This window comes from Ovis canadensis, chromosome 18 (assembly GCF_042477335.2).
Source record: "Ovis canadensis isolate MfBH-ARS-UI-01 breed Bighorn chromosome 18, ARS-UI_OviCan_v2, whole genome shotgun sequence".
NCBI classification, from domain to species: Eukaryota; Metazoa; Chordata; class Mammalia; order Artiodactyla; family Bovidae; genus Ovis; species Ovis canadensis.
Window position 1 is genome coordinate 35,538,977 of NC_091262.1, and position 18,712 is coordinate 35,557,688.

The window sequence follows — 18,712 nt, forward strand, 5'->3', positions numbered from 1 at the left end:
AGAATTGAAAGAGACACATGTACCCCAATGTTCATTGCAGCACTGTTTCTAATAGCCAGGACATGGAAACAACCTAGATGTCCATCAGCAGATGAATGGATAAGAAAGCTGTGGTACATATACACAATGGAGTATTACTCAGCCATTAAAAAGAATTCATTTGAATCAGTTCTGATGAGATGGATGAAACTGGAGCCGATTATACAGAGTGAAGTAAGCCAGAAAGAAAAACACCAATACAGTATACTAACACATATATACAGAATTTAGAAAGATGGTAATGACGACCCTGTATGCAAGACAGCAAAAAAGACACAGATGTGTATAACGGACTTTTGGACTCAGAGGGAGAGGGAGAGGGTGGGATGATTTGGGAGAATGGCATTCTAACATGTATATATCATGTAAGAATCGAATCGTCAGTCTATGTCTGACGCAGGATACAGTATGCTTGGGGCTGGTGCATGGGGATGACCCAGAGAAATGTTATGGGGAGGGAGGTGGGAGGGGGCTTCATGTTTGGGAACACATGTAAGAATTAAAGATTAAAAAAAAAAAGAAAACTGATCCAGGAAAGAAAAATGAAATAAAATAAATTTCAGTAACAAAACAAAACAAAAAAAACCACGAATTCTGCTCTCAAATAGGCGTGAGCTTGGTTTCCTGGCTGTGAGCATGGACAGATTACTGAATCTCTCAAGCCCAGTTTCTCCAACTATGAAAGTGAGGGTTGTTGTGAGAATTAAATGAGATACTGTATAGACACACTCTGCATACTAACTCAAACCCACTAAGTTTTCATTAAGTAATAGTTTAGTTTGTGTCCTGATTTAGCAACTCTATAGGAAAGACATTCAAGCTTTCACTCTCTCATCTCTGGAAAGGTGCCTTACATATATTTTTCTGCTTTATTGTATTATATATACTCCTAGAAGCTGCCACAATCCAGCACAGAACAGGGCATGGTTTACATATATAAATCTGGGCCATACATGCTCTGTGCTCTCAACACTTCTTGCCTGGACTGTGGCTAGTTTCTATGAGGTCTCTTTCGTCCAATCTCTCAACTTTCTGCGCTACCTTTCATTATTATCTCTGGAATAATTTTCCTAACACAAGTAATGTTCTTCTCTTCAAAACTGAGTGTTCCCTCATTACCTATAGACTGAAGTCAAAATTTCATAGGACATAGCATGTTTCTGCCTCCTAACCCAAGTTAGCTCATCCTCTCTGAGCCCACTGCCTGCTACTGCCTGGGACTCAGGCCTCATTCTTAGGTACCAAGACGAACTGCTCCTCCCACCTCCAGCCTCACCCATGGCTGGCCCCCCCTGCCACCTATGGGATAAAGTCTCAAACATGTAGCACAAAGGCCTTTTCTTCATGTCTGTACGCTCCTGACCCCTTCTCCACACTCACCATGCACTTCACATTCTTTCTCACCTCCCTGCCCACTACTAACAGCTAACACACATCACAGTGTGTGCTTCGTTTAATCCTCACAACCACACTATGACGGTGGTACTATCATCAGTCCCATTTCACATATAAGGAAACTGAAGCTCACAAAGGTCAGTATCTTGCTCCAAGCCATATAGCCAGCGAACAGCCAGCCCAGGCCTGAGTCCGAGGTCTCTGTTCTTGACCTGAACACTCGACTGCCTCCTCTCCATCTCAACGCTTCCCTTTGCTCTGCAGTTCTGTCTGCCTTGGAAACTCCTCCTTACCCTTCAAGACTCAGTTCCAAAGTCACCTTTTTTACGAAGCCTTCTGCAACTTCTCAAAGAGTTAGGAATTTTATCCTTAGTGACATTTCAATAAAAGGCTATTTCATTGTCCTAATTAGCTACCCACCATCCATCTCCCTTGGGAGGGCAAGAACCCTGTCCCAACAGCCTCTGTCATCCTGTTGTCTAGCCCAGAGAAGGTGCTCAAAAGCTAAGGGATGGCCAAGAAAGTTACAGGAGGGACTTCCCTGGTGGTTCACTGGTTTAGACTCTGTGCTTTCAATGCAGGGGACACAGGTTCAACCCCTGGCTGGGGAACTAAGGTCCCACATGCCCTGTGGTGCAGCCAAAAAATTTGAAAATAAATAACTTTTAAAAAGAAAGTTACCAGAGCTGATGAACAGATGAAGAGTGATCAGAGAGGAGTTCAGATCCATATAAGTGGGTGGGAATCAGAGATATGAGACCCTGAAGCCAATTACTGTCTAGTCCACATGGGCCATGGCCCCATATTGATACCTCCCATGTTAGTTCACTAGGTAACGTTTGCTTGATGTCTACCTCCCCTACTAGACTGAGAGCATCATGGGGCCATCACTGTGACTGTTCGCAGCACAGAAGGCAGATGGCCCTGATTTGTTGAGTGAATAAGTGAATGAGTATACAATGAAGGGTTCCCTAACCAGCAGCACAAATCACTAGTCTGATGCCCCCCACAATGGGGAGATACTGATTTTTGGTTTCTGTTTTCGGTCCACTCTTGCACCTCCCCATGAAAGCAACTGGCTGGTAGACTAGTTTTCTTGTGAAGATAGGCGGGTCAGCTTCCTTGCCTTTCTTGTCCACTAGCTAGTAACAGTTCTCCACCCACACGAACTGAGAGGCTTAGTGATATGAGTGGAAGCCTCAGAAGACAAACTGCATATCCTCTGGGTCACATGATGACAAAGAACCAACTGACAATACTCAGGACTGGGAGAGAGCAGCTGAGGACTTGAGGAGGGCCCAGGAATGGACCATGTCCAACCATGTATCCCCGAAAGGCACATCGGGAGCCACTTGCAGACCTTCCACCCAGGGCAGAAATGACCATGATGATCTTAGAGAACCTGGGCACCACTGATGAAATATTTGTGTCAGTGAAGTATACGTGTGTGCTCAGTCATGTCCAACTCTTTGCGACCCCATGGACAGTAGCCCACCGGGCTTCTCTGTCTGTGGGATTTCCCAGGCAAGAACACTGGAGTGGGTTGCCATCTCCTTCTCCAGGGGATCTTCTTGACCCAGGGATGGAACCCTCATCTCTTGTATCTCCTGCATTGGCAGATGAATTCTTTACTACTAGTGCCGCCTGGGAAGCCATTTATGTGTCAAAACAGTGTTCCAAACGTTCTGCACACATTTTACTAGTCAGTTGTCTCAGTCCTTTGATAGATGCAGATGGTGAAGCTAGAGAGATAAAATGACTGGTCCAAGTTCACACAGCCAGCCAGGAGGGCTGGGATCTGAACTCAGCATCCTCTCCAGTCTCCAGACAGGTGGACTTCCATGACAACAGACTCATCTTGCTGAGACAGCCAGTTCTAGTTTCAGTCTGCCTGGAGGGGTTAGAGAGTTCGTCCTCAGACCAACTGAGCTGAAATCAGCCATGTCTACCAGGAGCTCCTTCTCCTGCCCTTCAGAGCCTCCCAGAACAGGAGGACCTGTTCCTCATCCCCAAGAGGACCTTCTCCATCACCCCTCTCCCGCAGGACAACAGACACCAAAGCAACCCTCCCATTCTCCATTTATCTGAACAACTCCAATTAAAAGCTTTCCCAATTAAAAATCCCAAAAGGGCTCCAATGCCAGGGCAGCAGGGTCTGCAATATGCCTCACTAATTGGATCCCTGTGGACAAACTCTACCCTGTAACCCACAGAAAAGACGTCCCCCAATGCACAAGGGGAGGAAGGAGGACAAAGGCTGGTTGGATGGTCCCACTCATCACCCAAGAGCTGGACCAAGACCTCCCAGAACAAGGCAACCGAAAAGGACTGGTCAGAGTCCTGCCGGCAGCTGGAATGCAGCCTCCACTTGGCTGGGAGATACCTGGGTATTTAGCACTGTTTACGAGGTCTGTTAGGCATCCCAGGTGGCTCTGTGGTGAAGAATCCGCTTGCTAGTACAGGAGACTCGGTTGGAGCCTTGGGTCGGGAAGATCCCCTGGAGGAGGGTGTTGCAACCCACTCCAGTATTCTTGCCTGGAGAATCCCATGGACAGAGGAGCCTGGTGGGCTACAGTCCATGTGGTTGCAAAACAGTCAGCTATGACTTAGCCACTAAATAGCAACAACTACCGGGGTCTCTTAACGCACAGCTCTTAAGCTAACTGCTTCGGCTGGTGGCAATGCTTTATCCTAAGCTTTTCTGCACAGGGTGGAGGATGCCATGGTCCCCAGTTCCTTAGAAGAATAAGACGACTATCAACCAGGCTTGTGAATAAAAAATTAAAAAAAAAAATCTCCAGTCGTTGACAAATGTCTAAATGTGTTCCCCACATGCATATTTTTATTCTAACAAGCTAATTTGAAATATAATTTAAATAAATTCTACCAGAATGATACCATATGACTAACAGTCCCCGGTGGCAGAACTACTGGAGGGAGGCTTCATCGTACATTCAGCAGAGGTTCCCAACCTGACACTCTTCCCACACAACGCACACCCCTCTAGGAAGCCGGCTCTGGCTGCCAACACGCACCTCCAAGCCTATAAATATGACTGGGGGTGGGGGCAGGCCATGCACGCAATACCTAGAAGTGCAGGCAGATAACACGCGGGGCTTGGGGACCCAAGGATCCAAACCCATGCAAATCAGCAGCTCTTGGCCCCAACTCCTCTTGAGGCTCCTTTGTGCTTAATTTATTTTCATGTTAGGAAAAAAAAAAAAAGTCTAACTCTCAAGGTCAGGACCCAGCACACCTGAGAGTTCTAATATTCTGAAGAATGTTTTTTCTCTATTGTAACTCTGTTTGGGGGTGCTGTTCACTTTTGACAAAAGTGCAAGGAATTTTTCTTTTCAAAGGGAATAGGAACTCCCATCCCCACTCCATATACCAAAAGAAGTCTTTTCCCAAAGGTTTTAGGTGCTAATGCTGGCATAGGTAATCTGTCCCGGGATTTATCCAGATTTTTTTTTCAATTGCCTGACAACTGAAGCAGGGACTGCACAGACCTCCCTGACTGTGCATTCTTGTCAATCCCCTCAACAAGGGAAGTCTCTCTGCAGGAGGGGCCTGATGCCCAGCAGACACAGGGCTTTGCAGAGAAGACATCTAAGGGGTGGGCATGGGTGCTTTCGGCTTGTAAGCAGCCTTCTCTTCTAGGTCTTACAGCAGAATTACTCTGCCCTAATATTTCCAAACAAGCAGAGACAGTTTGAGCAGCTGGGTCCTCGTCCACCAGCCACCCTTAGCAACCACGATGGATCCTGGGTGTTCCTACCAGGATTCACTAAGGAGCGGTGACTCATCCGAAATTACACTGTCTCCGCAAATTACCTAATGTTAATTGTGATCTTGGTCTCCTCTACCATTTCTTTCCTTCAGTAATTCATTTAAAAGATTATCAAAATGTGGCTTTTATATTTTAATTTATACCCTGCCTTGCTCTAGAAAAAGATTGCAGCAGGTCTGCAGAGATGTATAAAATTCAGCAAAATGATAAATCAGAAGTAGGTTTGGAGTTGAATGATGGTGTATATTTATAGTAACTGGCAGGGAAAGATGTCCATTCAAGGTATTTTAAGTTGAAAAACTTAGGTTACAAAAGAGATGTGTGACATGATTCCATTTTGATAAAAATATCCAATTTTTTGATATTGCTTGCTCTACATAAATGTCTATCTAGACACTGAGACATGTATACATGGAAAAGAGTCTGTGAAGATGGACATCTGATTGCTGATGGAGGTTATCCTTGCAATGTGGGATGACAAGTAATTTTCACTTTCTTCTTTACACTGTTATTTTTTTAGTATGAACATGTAATACTTTTATAATTAGAAAAAAGCAAAGCTATTTCCTGGTGTTTTTTTTTTTTTTTTTTTTTTTTTACTTAGTGAAAGAGTGAAGGCAAAACAAGGACAGGGTCAAAAAACTGAGCGAAGAATAGACGTAAAGGATGAGATCTCATCAATGTGAAAAGGTCACCACACTTCTGTCTCCTAAGTTCCCCAGAAGCCACTGCAGAAAGGAAACCTAATAATTTACACAAACCACTGAGCCCATCAGACAAAAAACAAAGACCCTTTCTGTTCTAGGTCCCCCTTCAGGGAACTGTGTACAAGCAGCAAACATGCCCTCAAGTCCATCCTAAAACCAAGTCAGGAGTTTCAGGACTGTTTCCAATAAGCATGACAGCATTTTCCCAAAGTGAAAGTCAACCCAAAATGAGTCATTCATTCATTCGGCACATATCTACTTGTTATCTACCCGATGCCAAGCACTGTGTATTTTTCCAGCTCTGACATGAAGGGTGACACTAAGGACTGTCTAAACAATGAGGATGATCCTACATGTTAAGGGTCTCCCTGAGCATTTCTGCCTAGTGTACTGGGGAATCTTTCTTATGTTCCCCTGATAGTTCCTCTGACACCCTATGGATTACAGCATTTTGTTTAAACTCACACATATAGTTGGCACTTGTGTATGTGGCTTATGTTTTCCTTCTAAAATATAAACTCCACAAGGGCAGCAACTAACTGGTAGGTTTGCTCATCCTGGATCCTCAACAGATTCTCCAACTGCCTTACAGATGACGAGCTTGAGACCTCAGGAAGCCAAGTTTAAAAAACCCACAACAAGGCATTCCTGGTGGTCCAGTGGTTAAGAATCTGCCTTGCCTACCAAAGCCGATGACACAGGTTTGATCCTTGGTCTGGGGAGATCCCAAATGCCGTGAGGCAGCTAAGTCTATGCGCCCCAACTACTGAAGCCTGTGCCCCATGGAGCCCGTGCTTCACAATCAGAGAAGCCACTACAATGCAAAGCCCATGCCCAGCAGTTAGAGAGTAGCCCCTGCTAGTCACAGCTAGAGAAAGCCCTAGAGCAGCGACACAGTTACCAGCCAAAGATAAAATTAAAACAAAAACAAAAAAACCCACAACAGAGGAATTCCCTGGTGGTCCAGTGGTTAGGATTCTGCACTTACACTGCCACGGGCTGGGGTTCAATCCCTGGTCGGGAAAGTGAGATCCTGCAAGCCGTGGTGTGTGGCCAAAAGACACACACACGTACACAAAAGAAACCCATAACAGAACCAAGAGAAGACAAGTTTCCTCAACATATTCGAGAGCCTGTTATTTATTTTAGTCAACACGAAAACCCCCCTCTGCAAAAGTCTCTAACTTGCAAGAACTACGAAATTAGGTGTGATTCAGGAGGAGTGGAAAATTAAAGGAGAAGGAATGATCATCAGAAGAAAGCAAACCAGTATAGATTACCAAGCGAAGGCCCCCGGTGTTAGATAACCAAGTGCAACGCAATCTTGGCTGGACAAAACAAATGAGCGTAAACTTAAGCCAAACAGAAATACAGTAGATGTTGCTTGTAAACACTGACAAAATCATCCCAAAGTCACAACAGCACACAAGCTGGCTTTTCTCTTAGCCTTCTGCAGGCGGGTAGAAAGACAATTTACAACCCCAATGCTCGGGTGACAGCCGACAGCCTGAAAATTAACCCAAGTCACAATAAAAGCTAAACAGTGTGCTTCAGCATTAAAAGAAAACTGTCTCCAAATGTGATTTCCTTCTCTCTTGGCCATTGCAACTCTCAATTAAGCATGCTATATAAAAGGTAATCCAGAAATTATCATGACTTCTAGGCTGGTGTCCAGGCAAGGCTGCCCACCACTTCAAGCACTGACTCAATCAAAAAATTTATTGGAAGCCTATTAGGTGCAAGATATGGTGCCAGGTGTTGGGATTCACTGGTGAAGAACTTAATACTTCATCCTCTCGGGATGCTATTGGGGAAGGCAGATGATAAACAAGCACAAAGAACCCAAACAACAGCAGGTGTGGCGAACAATGGTGGGAACAAAGTGTGGCCACCTCGGCAGGTGACAGGGGTGGTTAGAAAAGACCCTGAGCAGGTGATCTCGATGTCCAAAGGCCAAGGATGAGAAGGAGGAAGGCTTTTGCAGAACTGGGGCAAAAGCATTCCAGGTGGAGGGAAGAACGAATTCAAAGCCCTCCCAGGCAGGGCAAGAAAAGAAAGGAGGCCAGGGTCAGCAGAAGGCAGGGAGGGAGGCCAGAGGGGCTGGGAGGAGATGGCACAGGACAACCTCTTGGTGGCTGGCGGGGGCTTAAGGCAAGGAGGGGTGCGACCTGATTGAAAAGTGGCGTGACTCATCACCTGGGCTCCCATGTGCAGAGTGGACTGGAGACACCCCAGAGTGGATGCTGGGAGTGCCTGTGAGGACATTAGTCCAGGATGGAGGCAAATGGCCAGGGGTAGGGTAGGAGCTGTGATTCTAGGGAGAGGTGAATGCATCCCCAGATAATATCCCAGGAGCAGAACCCCGGGGACCCACTGACAGCCTGTATATCAGGGGTGAGAAAGAGAAGAATCAAGGATGACTCTTACAAGTGGGTGAACGGTGGGGCCAAGGACTGGGGATGGAAGAGACAGAGGGAAGGAGAGGCTTGGGGAGCTCTGTGCATAAACAACAGCAGGAAGCCCTGGGGAAGGGCTGTGTTAGAAATACAGTGGAATGGACTGCACTTCCCTGGTGGTCCAGTGGTTAAGACTCCGAGCTCCCAGTGCAGGGGGCCTGGGTTCAATCCCTAGTCAGGAAACTAGATCCCTGATCTAGTGCCGCAACTAAAAAGTCCTACATGCTGCAACAACGATGGAGGATCACAAGGGCTGTAACTAAGACCTGGCACAGCCAAATAAATAAAATGAACTTTTAAAAAAAGAAAGAAATACAAATATGGGAGTTGCCAGCATATATTGAAAGCCATGGAGGGATGGGATAACATCACCAAGGAAGAGAGGGTGGACAGCAAAAAGGAACCAGGACCAGTCCCTAAGCAACCCCATCACTCTGAGGTCAGACAGAGGAGCAACCAGCAGGGAGACTGACGAGGAGTCATCGGGAAGGGAAGCAGAAGCCCAGGAGAGTGTGGAGGGGAGGCGGGGGAGTGGCCGCAGGGGAGGAACACTGCTGAGGAGGGTAGGAAGACAAGGACAGAGGTCTGACAACATGCAGGCCATCAGTGACCCGGCAGTTCTGGTGACGAGGTGGGGACAGAAGCCAGACTACAGGCTATGAAGGGCTAACAAATGGCAGGCAGAGGAGATGAATGGAGACGGTGGTTTCGGGCTTCTCTTTTGAGATGTTCTCAGGTAAAGGGGAGCAAAGAAGTGGAACAGAAGAAGGACAGGGATGTATCGGGTTGGCCAAGAATTTCATTCAGGTTTTTCCATGAGATGGTATAGAAAAACCCAAATGAACTTTTTGGCCAACCCAATGAAATGGGAGATGCTAAAGCTGTGCTGTTTACCATGGAGGCTCCGCTAGCCATGTATGGCTATTCAAACTTAAAAAATTTAGCTCTCAGTCACCCTAGCCACATTTCAAGCACCCCCCAGCTGCAGGTAGCTGGTGACCACCGTACTGGACCACACAGATAAGAATGTTTCCATCAGTGTGGAAAGTTCCACGGGACAGCATTGAACCAAAGCATGTTTGTACACTGATGGGAAAGACCCTAGAGACAGACGGAGGGGGGAAAACAAGAAATGTTCCCTGACAAGGTGAAAGGGGATGTGATGGCTGGTCCTCCAGGAGGGGCAAGCCTCTGGCAGGACAACAGGTAGGAAGGAAAACATGAGGGTGGCCACACACGGGACTGTAGGCATGGGGGGCGGTGGTGAGGCCCTTCCTTGGACTGTGGCTGTCTTTTGTCAATGAAAAGGGAGGCAAGATGTGTGTCAGGGGAGAAGAGGGAGACCTGAGGAAGGAAGAAAGTAGGAAACAACTTCCTGGGGGAGTGAAAACACAACTTTACTGGAGAAATGGATACACAACGCACAATACTTCTCAGAAGAGAAGCGGGAAACAGCAGTGAACTTCTGAATGAGGAAAAGCATCTTAAGTGGGGGAGAGAGAAACTCAGGTTTGACTTTTTTTTCCTCCTTTTAAATTTTGGTCGTGTCTACACGGTAGAGCTGTGACAAAGCTGTAGGATCACAGCAAGCTTTTCTACCGGCTGCCCTTTCTTAGTTCATCCCCCTCCATCCTACTCAACTCTCGGAAAGGATGACATTGGTTCTATTTTCGGTGAAAATGGCTCCCTCCTCTGTGTGAATAGCTTACCCAGCCCTTAGCTCCATCTCAATTTACAGCCATGGTTTGTATGTTCACATAAATTATAGAAGAGGTGGATATATTAAAAATGGCAGAAGTAGGTAGGAGTTACCAACCAACCCTTACCTACTAGAAGTGAGTAACAGACATTTATCAGATGATGTTAAAATTACATGAAAGACATATCCAGTATTTAAACAAAATCCCCAAGCTACTCCTCCCAGCTTCTCTACAAACAAAAATTATTTTCTGACATTTTCTTTAAGCTTTTATGAGTAAACATTTTCATTTCCACAGAACCATTTGATCTCAACCACGGAGCTTCAATATTTGTTTTTGATCCTGCCAGTGTGTTGGGTTGGTTTTGTGTTGGCTGGGAGTGGGGGTGGGGGCAGGGGGTGTACAGAGAGAGTTAAAATTACCAGGTTCCTTTTATCTTCCATCTTGAGACCTACATTTGCCAACTCCTTCTTTCTATACATTTTTTTTTTTAAAGTATGAAATATGAGAACCTCAAAGGTTCCCACTGCACAAAGAGCAGCCGTTTCATAGCCAACCAAGAGGTCACTGGAAATGTTACAGGAAAACAGCTTCCCGGCCAGGGTGCCTCTGGTAAAAACCACTCACAGCTTCCTCCGTGTGAAATCTGGATCAGCACCAGTGTCTTCAGCAAATCTCCAGGCTCCTCTTTGTCCCCTCTGACCTGCTCACGTCGGTCTGGAGTTCTCACACTTCCCTTCTCAAAATTCATTTCAGCCTCCCTCTGGTTCCTCCAAACACTTTACAGACCCCAGAGGTAAAAATTCACTGGGTAAAATGACTCCACAACCTGGTAAGGACTAAGGCACAATGAAGCCACCGTGGAAGCCTGGTCAGATCATCAGGAGGACCCTTCCCCTTTCTACTGCTAACCAATCCTGCCCAGGAAAGCAAGCTCTCTAGACCTAGCACCCCGCAGAAGTCTTTAGGTCTTGAGGAATGAGTGAAGGGCGCTCAGCTCAGCAGCAGGGGACACAGAGATTCAGGAACTCCCCTTCAGGTACCCACCACCAACCCACCCCAAGCCCACTGTCAGGCTGCGCTGGCGGCTCTGCCCGTGCGCTAAGGGGTCATTCTACAAACACTCATCAGCTGCCTGCTCAACCTGGGAGAAGTCACCCAACCACTTCAGGCCTCTGCTGCCTTATCTGTAAAATGGGAATAATAACCACTCCCAGAACCTGTAGAGCACATCATCAATATGTGCTTACATCGGGTGAGCAGATGCACGGAGTTAATTGTGTTATTAGCGCAGCGGCTCCCTGACTCACAGCGCCTACTGCTCAGAGAGACGCCAAGGAGAAATCAATCCTGCTTTTTAAATTACTTTATATACTCGGATGCATTAGTCACTTCGACAGAGTGCTTCAACTTCTCTCCTGAGCATCTACTCAGTTGTTTCAAAGATTGAAGCCTTACCTACACATCCTCCGTCATCTCAAAGCATAAAGTCCACTATTCCTATGAGGGGGGTTATTGTTATCTGGTGTGTTCCCTTTCCAGGAAAACTTCGAATTCTATTTTGTACGTAATAAATCCCAACTGTGGAGACAGACAAACTGCCTCTTAGACTCCCAAACACAGGCCCTGGAGTTGATCGCGCCTGGAGCGAAGGGACCGCGGCGGAATGGCCGAAGCAGGGAGGCCGGCCAGTGTGCTTGTCCCCGCCCGGTGCCCCCGCGCCCGGGCTGCCTTAGAGGGCGAAGGCCACGCGCGCTGCGCGTAAACTCCGCTCCCAGGCCGGAGTGCCCCTGCCCGGTGTCCGGGCTCCGGGGCGGAGAGCGCGCGGTCGGGCGGCCCCAGGCTCTCCGGAGCCGGCTGCGCGCTGGCTCCAGTCTCCCAGTGCTGAGCGTACAGGCCGGTTCGCCCAGGGGGGCTTCGAGCCTAGGGACGCGAGCCAGGGCACCGCAGCCCCTCGGGGTGCCGCGCGCTCTGCGCGCGGCGCGGGCTCACTCACCCCATCTCCGGCGCTGCTCCGGCGGCCGCTCCGACGGGGCCTCTCGCTTTCGCTCTCCGCCGGCTCTGCAGCCGCTCCCCGCGCAGCACATGCGGCGGCCCCTGCGCGCCCGGCTCAGCCCCGGCGCCGCTCCATTCCGCGGGTCTGCGCGGCTGCCACTACCGCCGCCGCCGCCACCAGGCGCGGGCGGGCGGGAGGGCGGGGGCTGGGCCGCCGGGGGCTGGGCGGTCGCGCTCGGGCGGCGCCCGCCCCGCCCCGCTCCCCCCGCCCGGCTCCTTACGTAACCTTGTGGCCCCCGGGACTCGGCGCCCTGCCAAGGGGTGGGGGCCACGGCGGGGTGTACGGTGTCCCCGGGCGCCGCCCCGCGGTCGCCACCCGCCTCCCGGGCTCCCCCTCCTTTCCCTTGGAGACACGGCACTGGCATTCCCCCGCCCCGTGCCCACCGCGGGGCTTGGCGCAGCGCCAGAGCAAGCATTCAGCCTGTGGGACTGAGGGGACTTGGGCGACCCTTCGTTTGCAGTTGCAGGAACGAGGCCCCAGGAGAGGAAGTGACTTGCCCAAGGACATACAGTCAGCTTTGAGCCCAAAGTCTGCAGAATCTGCGATGGGCACGGCCGTGTGCCCCCCCGAAGCTCCCTTTCATCTTGCGGGTCCACTCCAGGGGTTTGGCTCAGGGCACCCTCACCATGAAATTCCGGATCCTACACCCGCTGCAGGTGTTCTGGGCTCTTCTGTGGGCAAAGATGGGTTGGGGTCTCCCGATTAGAGCATAATCGCTTTTCAGGAGGTTTAATCAACTTGGCTTAGAGCAAAGGAAATTGAGATGGTAAGGGTGGAGCTTCAAGAAGAGCCATCGCTGAGTCCTCTGTCTACATGTCAGGTCCCAAGCCCCTACTAAAGGCCGGCACGGGACTAACCTAACCTTCATCTCCACTCTGGGCCCTTCACAGGATCATCTTCTCCTGAGAACATGCTGCCCACCTGAGCCTGGGCAGTATTTCTATACTCAGGACAGTAAACAAAAGTCGAGGAACAAGCATATGAAGCAGGGCCACCACCCCAAGCCTATCCTCATGTTTCCTGGAACCACAGTTTTACCTGGGAACCCTCAAGGTCTCTTCCTGGGACTGGTGACCCGCTATGAGTAATGGTCTCAATTACAGGCCTGATCCTATTTCCTTCCCACCATCCTTAGGATGAAGACAAGATAATGACTGTGCTCACAAGGCCTTGCCTCATGGTGCCTCCATCTCCCTCTCCTTGCATCCTGTCCCCTTGCTTCCTGTGCACCAGACAACTGGCCATCCTCCCTTCAGCCCCTGCTGTTCTCAGTTTGGAAGATACATTCCTCTCTTGTCTCTGACACCCCCAACCCCTTTGCCTCGTCAATTCCTACTCATTTTCAGATCTCAGTTAAACTGTCCCTTCCTTGTGGAATCTTTATCTAATGCCCCAGACAAGACTGTGAACCCCTGTACTTTTTCTTCATCGCACTCACTGTGTGTAATGTCTGTGAAATTAATAATTTAACCATCTCCCAGGCACATCTGCACACTCTATGAAGCCGTAATAAATTTTGCTCATCACTGCATGTCCAGTGCCTAGAACAGCGCCTGAAAGTCCTCCATAAAACATCTGTTGAATGAATGAATGAGTGAATAGCCTAGGCCACAGATAAACAGAATTGGCCAGGGTCTGTAAGCACAAGTAAGTCTGTTCCCAGGTGGCGCTACTAGTAAAGAACCCACTACCAATGCCAGGAGACATAAGAGACCCAGGTTTGATCCCTGGGTCAGGAAGATCCCTTGGAGGCGGGCATGGCAACCCACGCCAGTATTCTTGCTTGGAGAATCCTATGGACAGAGGAGCCCGGTGGGCTACAGTCCATAGTGTCACAAAGAGTCATACACAACTGAAGGAACTTAGTACACAACACACAGAGCCAGGACTGGATAAGCATTTGATCTTGGAGGAAACTCATCACCAGCTGAATTCCAAAGGCCAGGTGAAGCTGGTAGGGGTGGGGGTGGGGGTGGGGGTGGGGGTTCCCAGCAGTATCAAAGGGAGGAGTCAGGAAAGAGGACTAGAATAAGCCGGCTCGGCTGGAGTAGGAGGATCGGAGAATAGACTCACGGTGCACTGGACCAAGCAGTGTCCCCAAACCTGAGTGGGAGTTTCCTTTGGCTCCACTGGTGGAAAGGGCAACACCCAAGTTACCTTGGGAAGAGGTACTGAGGCCACACAGGTGGGGCTGCTGAATCACCTGGGCTGCTTCACACAGTCAGCAAAAAGCAGGGCGGTGCGGGAGGTATAAGCCCGGTAAGGTTAAATACGCTGGGATTCCCTATAGGAAAGGGTGGATCAGACAAGAGTGGGAAATGGATGTCCCTCCTTCCCCATAGTTTCAGGCTGCTGTCCCTGGGGGTAGGAGGTAACCTCCACTCCTCTCCTTCACCCCCAACTCCAGGCCCAGGTTGGGAGCTGCCTCTCAGGAGCTTTCCCAGATGCCCAGAGCCTTGTCTAAGCTTCCAGTTCTTGCCAGCAGTATTTCATCATCTTGGAATTTTCCCTAGAAAGAGGCCACTTAATTTCCCTATTAGTGCCTCCTCCCTCCATTGAAGCCAACACAGTAACCCTTTTCCTGTGAATATTGCCCATCAACATGGTCTTTGTGGCCCCAGTTGCCAAGGGAAATGATGGGTGAAGTCCTTCCTGTTCAAGAGTCTCACAGTTGAGACTTGCCTAGCAGTCCAGTGACCAAGATTGAGTTCCTCATGCATGGGGCCCAGGTTCCATCCCTGATCAGGGAATTAGATCCCATATGCCTCAAGAATTCACAACAAAGATCTGATGCAGCCAAATAAATAAATGAATATTAAAAAAAAAAAAAGTCCTGTAGTCAAAGGGAGAGATTCCATGCTGACTGGACATTGAGATGAGGCCAAGGAGAGTCTTTTTAGGCCAAGAGACTTCAGGATCCTTTTAGGTTGGGCAAGAGGAGTCAGTGATGCAGGACAAGACTGAAGATGTGAAAAGGAAGGGGCAGTCCTGGGGAGAGCAGGAGATTATGGGATCCAGGCCAGGCAGAGGCACTGGCCTTGGAGAGGGGTAGAGGGTCTAGAGGGGAAGATGAGACAGGTGAAGGGAACCCTTGCCTGGTGGGCTTTTTTTTCTTTTTAGAATTTTTTTTAATGTGGACAATTTTAGAAGTCTTCATTGAATTTGTTACAATATTGCTTCTGTTTTATGTTTTGTTTCTTTGGCCATGAGGAACGTGGGATCTTAGCTCCCCCACCAAGGACCAAACCCGCACGCCCTGCACTGGAAGGTGAAGTCAGAATCACTGGACCTCCAGGGAAGTCTGTCCCACAGGCTCTTTTTTCTAAGGGAAGAAAGGACGCTTACTGAATGTGCACAAGAGAGAGGAGGTGGGGTAGAAGCCAAATTTGATAACCTTAGGAAAATAAAAACTAGCGTTTGAACAGACCCAGAGTTGGAAATGAGCAGGGCAGAGATGTCCCAGAAGTCTGGGAGGCCATGTCTTGACCAGCACAACCTCAGGGACCTGGAATTCCTGCCATTCTGTATGGGCAGCAGAGGCTCCGGAATCTGATAGGTGGCACGGGAAGGACAGCCTGGGCTCCAACAGAGGCAAACTGGATAACTGTTGATGGCTCACCAGAGAGCTGCATGAACCTGTGAAATTAAGGAAAACAGAGTGGCTCCATGTGTGCCCTTCCTCTGTACTGCAAATGAATTCTCCCAGGCATCCTGGGCAGCCCCTGTGCCTAAGAGGTTTGTGGTCCACATCTCTGGCTTCTTGTCTCCCAAAAGCTAGCTCCTGGAGAAACGGCTGATAGTAGTCTAAGGCAGGAAAAATGAAAACCAGCACAGAGCATCTTGTAGTACCACAAAATAAGGAGATACTAAACAACAACAACAACAACAACAAAACAACACAAGGGCTGGGTGTGTGCTGAAGGGATACAGGAGCTAACTGAAGAGCTTCCAATGGCCAAAGCTGGAACAATTTGGGCAATACGATAAAAAACACTGTACAGGATTATAACACAAAATGTAACATAAATACACATGAATCCATGCTGATGTAAATTATTAAATAAGTGGGAAGAAACAAATCTTCTCTACAGAAGAATCTCAAATAATATGTGTAGGTACTCTCCCCTCCAGGAGGTAGCATTTAACACTCCCCTCCTCTGCCTCCTAGAGAGTAAGCTGGTCTTAGCATCTTAGTGATTTGTTTCTAAAGAAGAGAGAATGGGAAGGGAAAAACAGCGACTTTACAGTGGAGAAACCGGATAGACACTGCCTTGACCGGGTGATCCAGGTTAACACCGCCGGTGGTAAGCCACGTTGGCATCGCATACCCTTGACGGGATGTGAAGGGAAGTAGACGTCACCTGTATGTTACTTTTCCCTAAGCCCATAACCTAATCATGAAAGGGGCACTGCCCTGGTGGCTCAGTGGTAAAGAATCCACCTGCCAAGGCAAGAGATTTGGGTTCAATCACTGGGTTGGGAAGATCCCCTGGAGAAGGGAATGGCAACCCAATCCAGTATTCTTGTCTGGGAAATCCCATGGATGGAGAAGCCTGGCAGGCTTGCAGGGATCTCGAAAGAATAGGACACGACTTAGCAACTGAACAGCAACAATTATGATAAACACACTAGACGGATCCACACTGAGGGACATTCTACAAAATTCCTGATCAGTACTCTGCCAAACTGTCAAGGTCACGATAAGCAAGAAAAGACCGAGAAACTGTCACAGACCAGAAGGAACTAAGGCGACATGAGTTATTATTTGGCTGCTGAGCGTTAGCCACTCAGTGTGTCCAGCTCTTTGCAACCCCATGGGCGTCACAGCCCATCAGGCTCCTCTGTCCATGGGATTTCCCAGGCAGGAATACTGGAGGTGGCTGCCTTCTCCAGGGGATCTTCCGTCTTCCTGACCCAGGGATCGAACCCGGGTCTCCTGCATTGCAGGCAGATTCTTTACCATCTGAGCTACCAGGGAAGCCCCAAGGTGATGACATGATGATTTACTAAACATTGTATTTAGATCCTGGAAGAGAAAGAAGAAAAAATCTTGAAATCCAAATAAAATCTGGAATTTAGTTAATAGTAATGTATCAGTGTTGGTTTCTTCCTTATGCCACACACTCCATGGTAATGTAAGATGTTAACAATAGGGTCCCTCATGGTTCAGTGGTTAAGACTTCTGAATGCAGGGGGTGTGGGTTTGATCTTTGGTTGGGAAACTAAGACCCCACACTCTGTGCAGTGCAGCCCCAAAAAAATTTTTTTAAATTTTCAATGGGGGAAAACGGGGTGGGGGTACATAGGAACTCCCTGTACTGTCTTTGCAACCTTTCTGTAAATCTAAAGTTGGTCCCAAATAAAACAAAGCAGCCTTGGGAGTTTCTTGTATACTAGAATCCTGCAAGTAGTCCAATCACTGGTCATCTCAGAAAGGTGAACGTGTGGAACACTGAACAAGAACCTCACCAGGGAATGTCTCGGACTTGAAATCATCTGCATAACTCCAAAGGCAATGCATCAAAATCTTGCTTTTCCATTTTTTTTTAAAATTGCAACCTACAGTAAGAAACAGATTTTACACTGTGGCCAGGTAGGTACTTCCACTTTATCTACAGTTATACCTAGACAAAATGGAAACAAAAATTATATATGTAAGTGAAAGTTACACAAAGCAATTCTCACCTGAAAAGCATTCAGACAGTCTCCATTCTGTTCTATTTTTAAAAGGAATGCTGTTGATTGATTTCAAAACCTGTAATCCATGTATGTTTCTTTTTTCAACAGCAAAATTAGGCTCACTGTGTATATGTATAATATTATTAGTGTGTTCAGATTTCTGGTATTGCTAATCCAAGGACTTCAACTTTTTTGTCTCCTAATCCTTCTCTCCACTACATATGAAACAAATATCTTATTAAAGTCATTAATTAAACAGGTAATGATCAGGTATATTTTACAGCTATTAAGATTATATCTGTGATATAATTTGTACTATATTTCTAGATAGTAACATAGAAAAATGTTCTGTCAAGAAATATTAATCATCTCCTATGTGCCTGGTATTGTGCTGAGTTTTAGGGATCAAGTGCTCAGCAAAAGAGACAAAGTACTTCTATAATATCATGGAACTATAAGAGTGGGTAGAAATATTAAAAAATCAGAAACATAAAAACTGTTATCTGTGTGAATAAAATGGTCCTAATGTAGGTTGAGAGGGGTTGTCACAATGGCCTCTTTGAAAAGGCATTTAAGAAGAGGCCTGGGAATTTACCTGGGAGTCCAGCGGTTAAGACTTAGCCTTCCAGAGCAGGGGATATGGGTTCTGATCCCTCGTGGGGGAGCTAAGATCCAACATGCCTCTTGGCCAAAAAAACAAAACATAAAACACAGAAGCAATACTGTAACAAATTCAACAAAGACAAAAAAATGGTCACATTAAAAAAAAAAAAAAAAGGGCCTAAAGAACAAAGGGCAGGATATGGTGGAGGGAAGAGGTCCTAGACAGAGGAGCACAGAGGTGGAGAAGGCTGGGAAGTTCTGAGGAACTGCAGGGTTAGTGCAGTTAG

The 18,712-nt window shown here is 47.8% G+C and overlaps 1 protein-coding gene across 4 annotated transcripts in view; it reads right to left on the minus strand.

The window, feature by feature from the left end:
• HOMER2 (homer scaffold protein 2) overlaps positions 1-18,712 on the minus strand; it is a 128,555-nt gene that overhangs the window by 78,933 nt on the left and 30,910 nt on the right. The window contains exon 1 of one of the 4 annotated variants that reach the window (XM_069560395.1): positions 12,084-12,488. The exons of 2 other annotated variants lie outside the window; for them this stretch is intronic. In XM_069560395.1, the coding sequence (XP_069416496.1) occupies positions 12,084-12,088 (5 nt within the window). In that variant the 5' untranslated portion in view covers positions 12,089-12,488. Of the gene's footprint in view, positions 1-12,083; positions 12,489-18,712 lie in introns of those variants that run through there. One more of the 4 variants, XM_069560396.1, reaches the window with a different exon arrangement.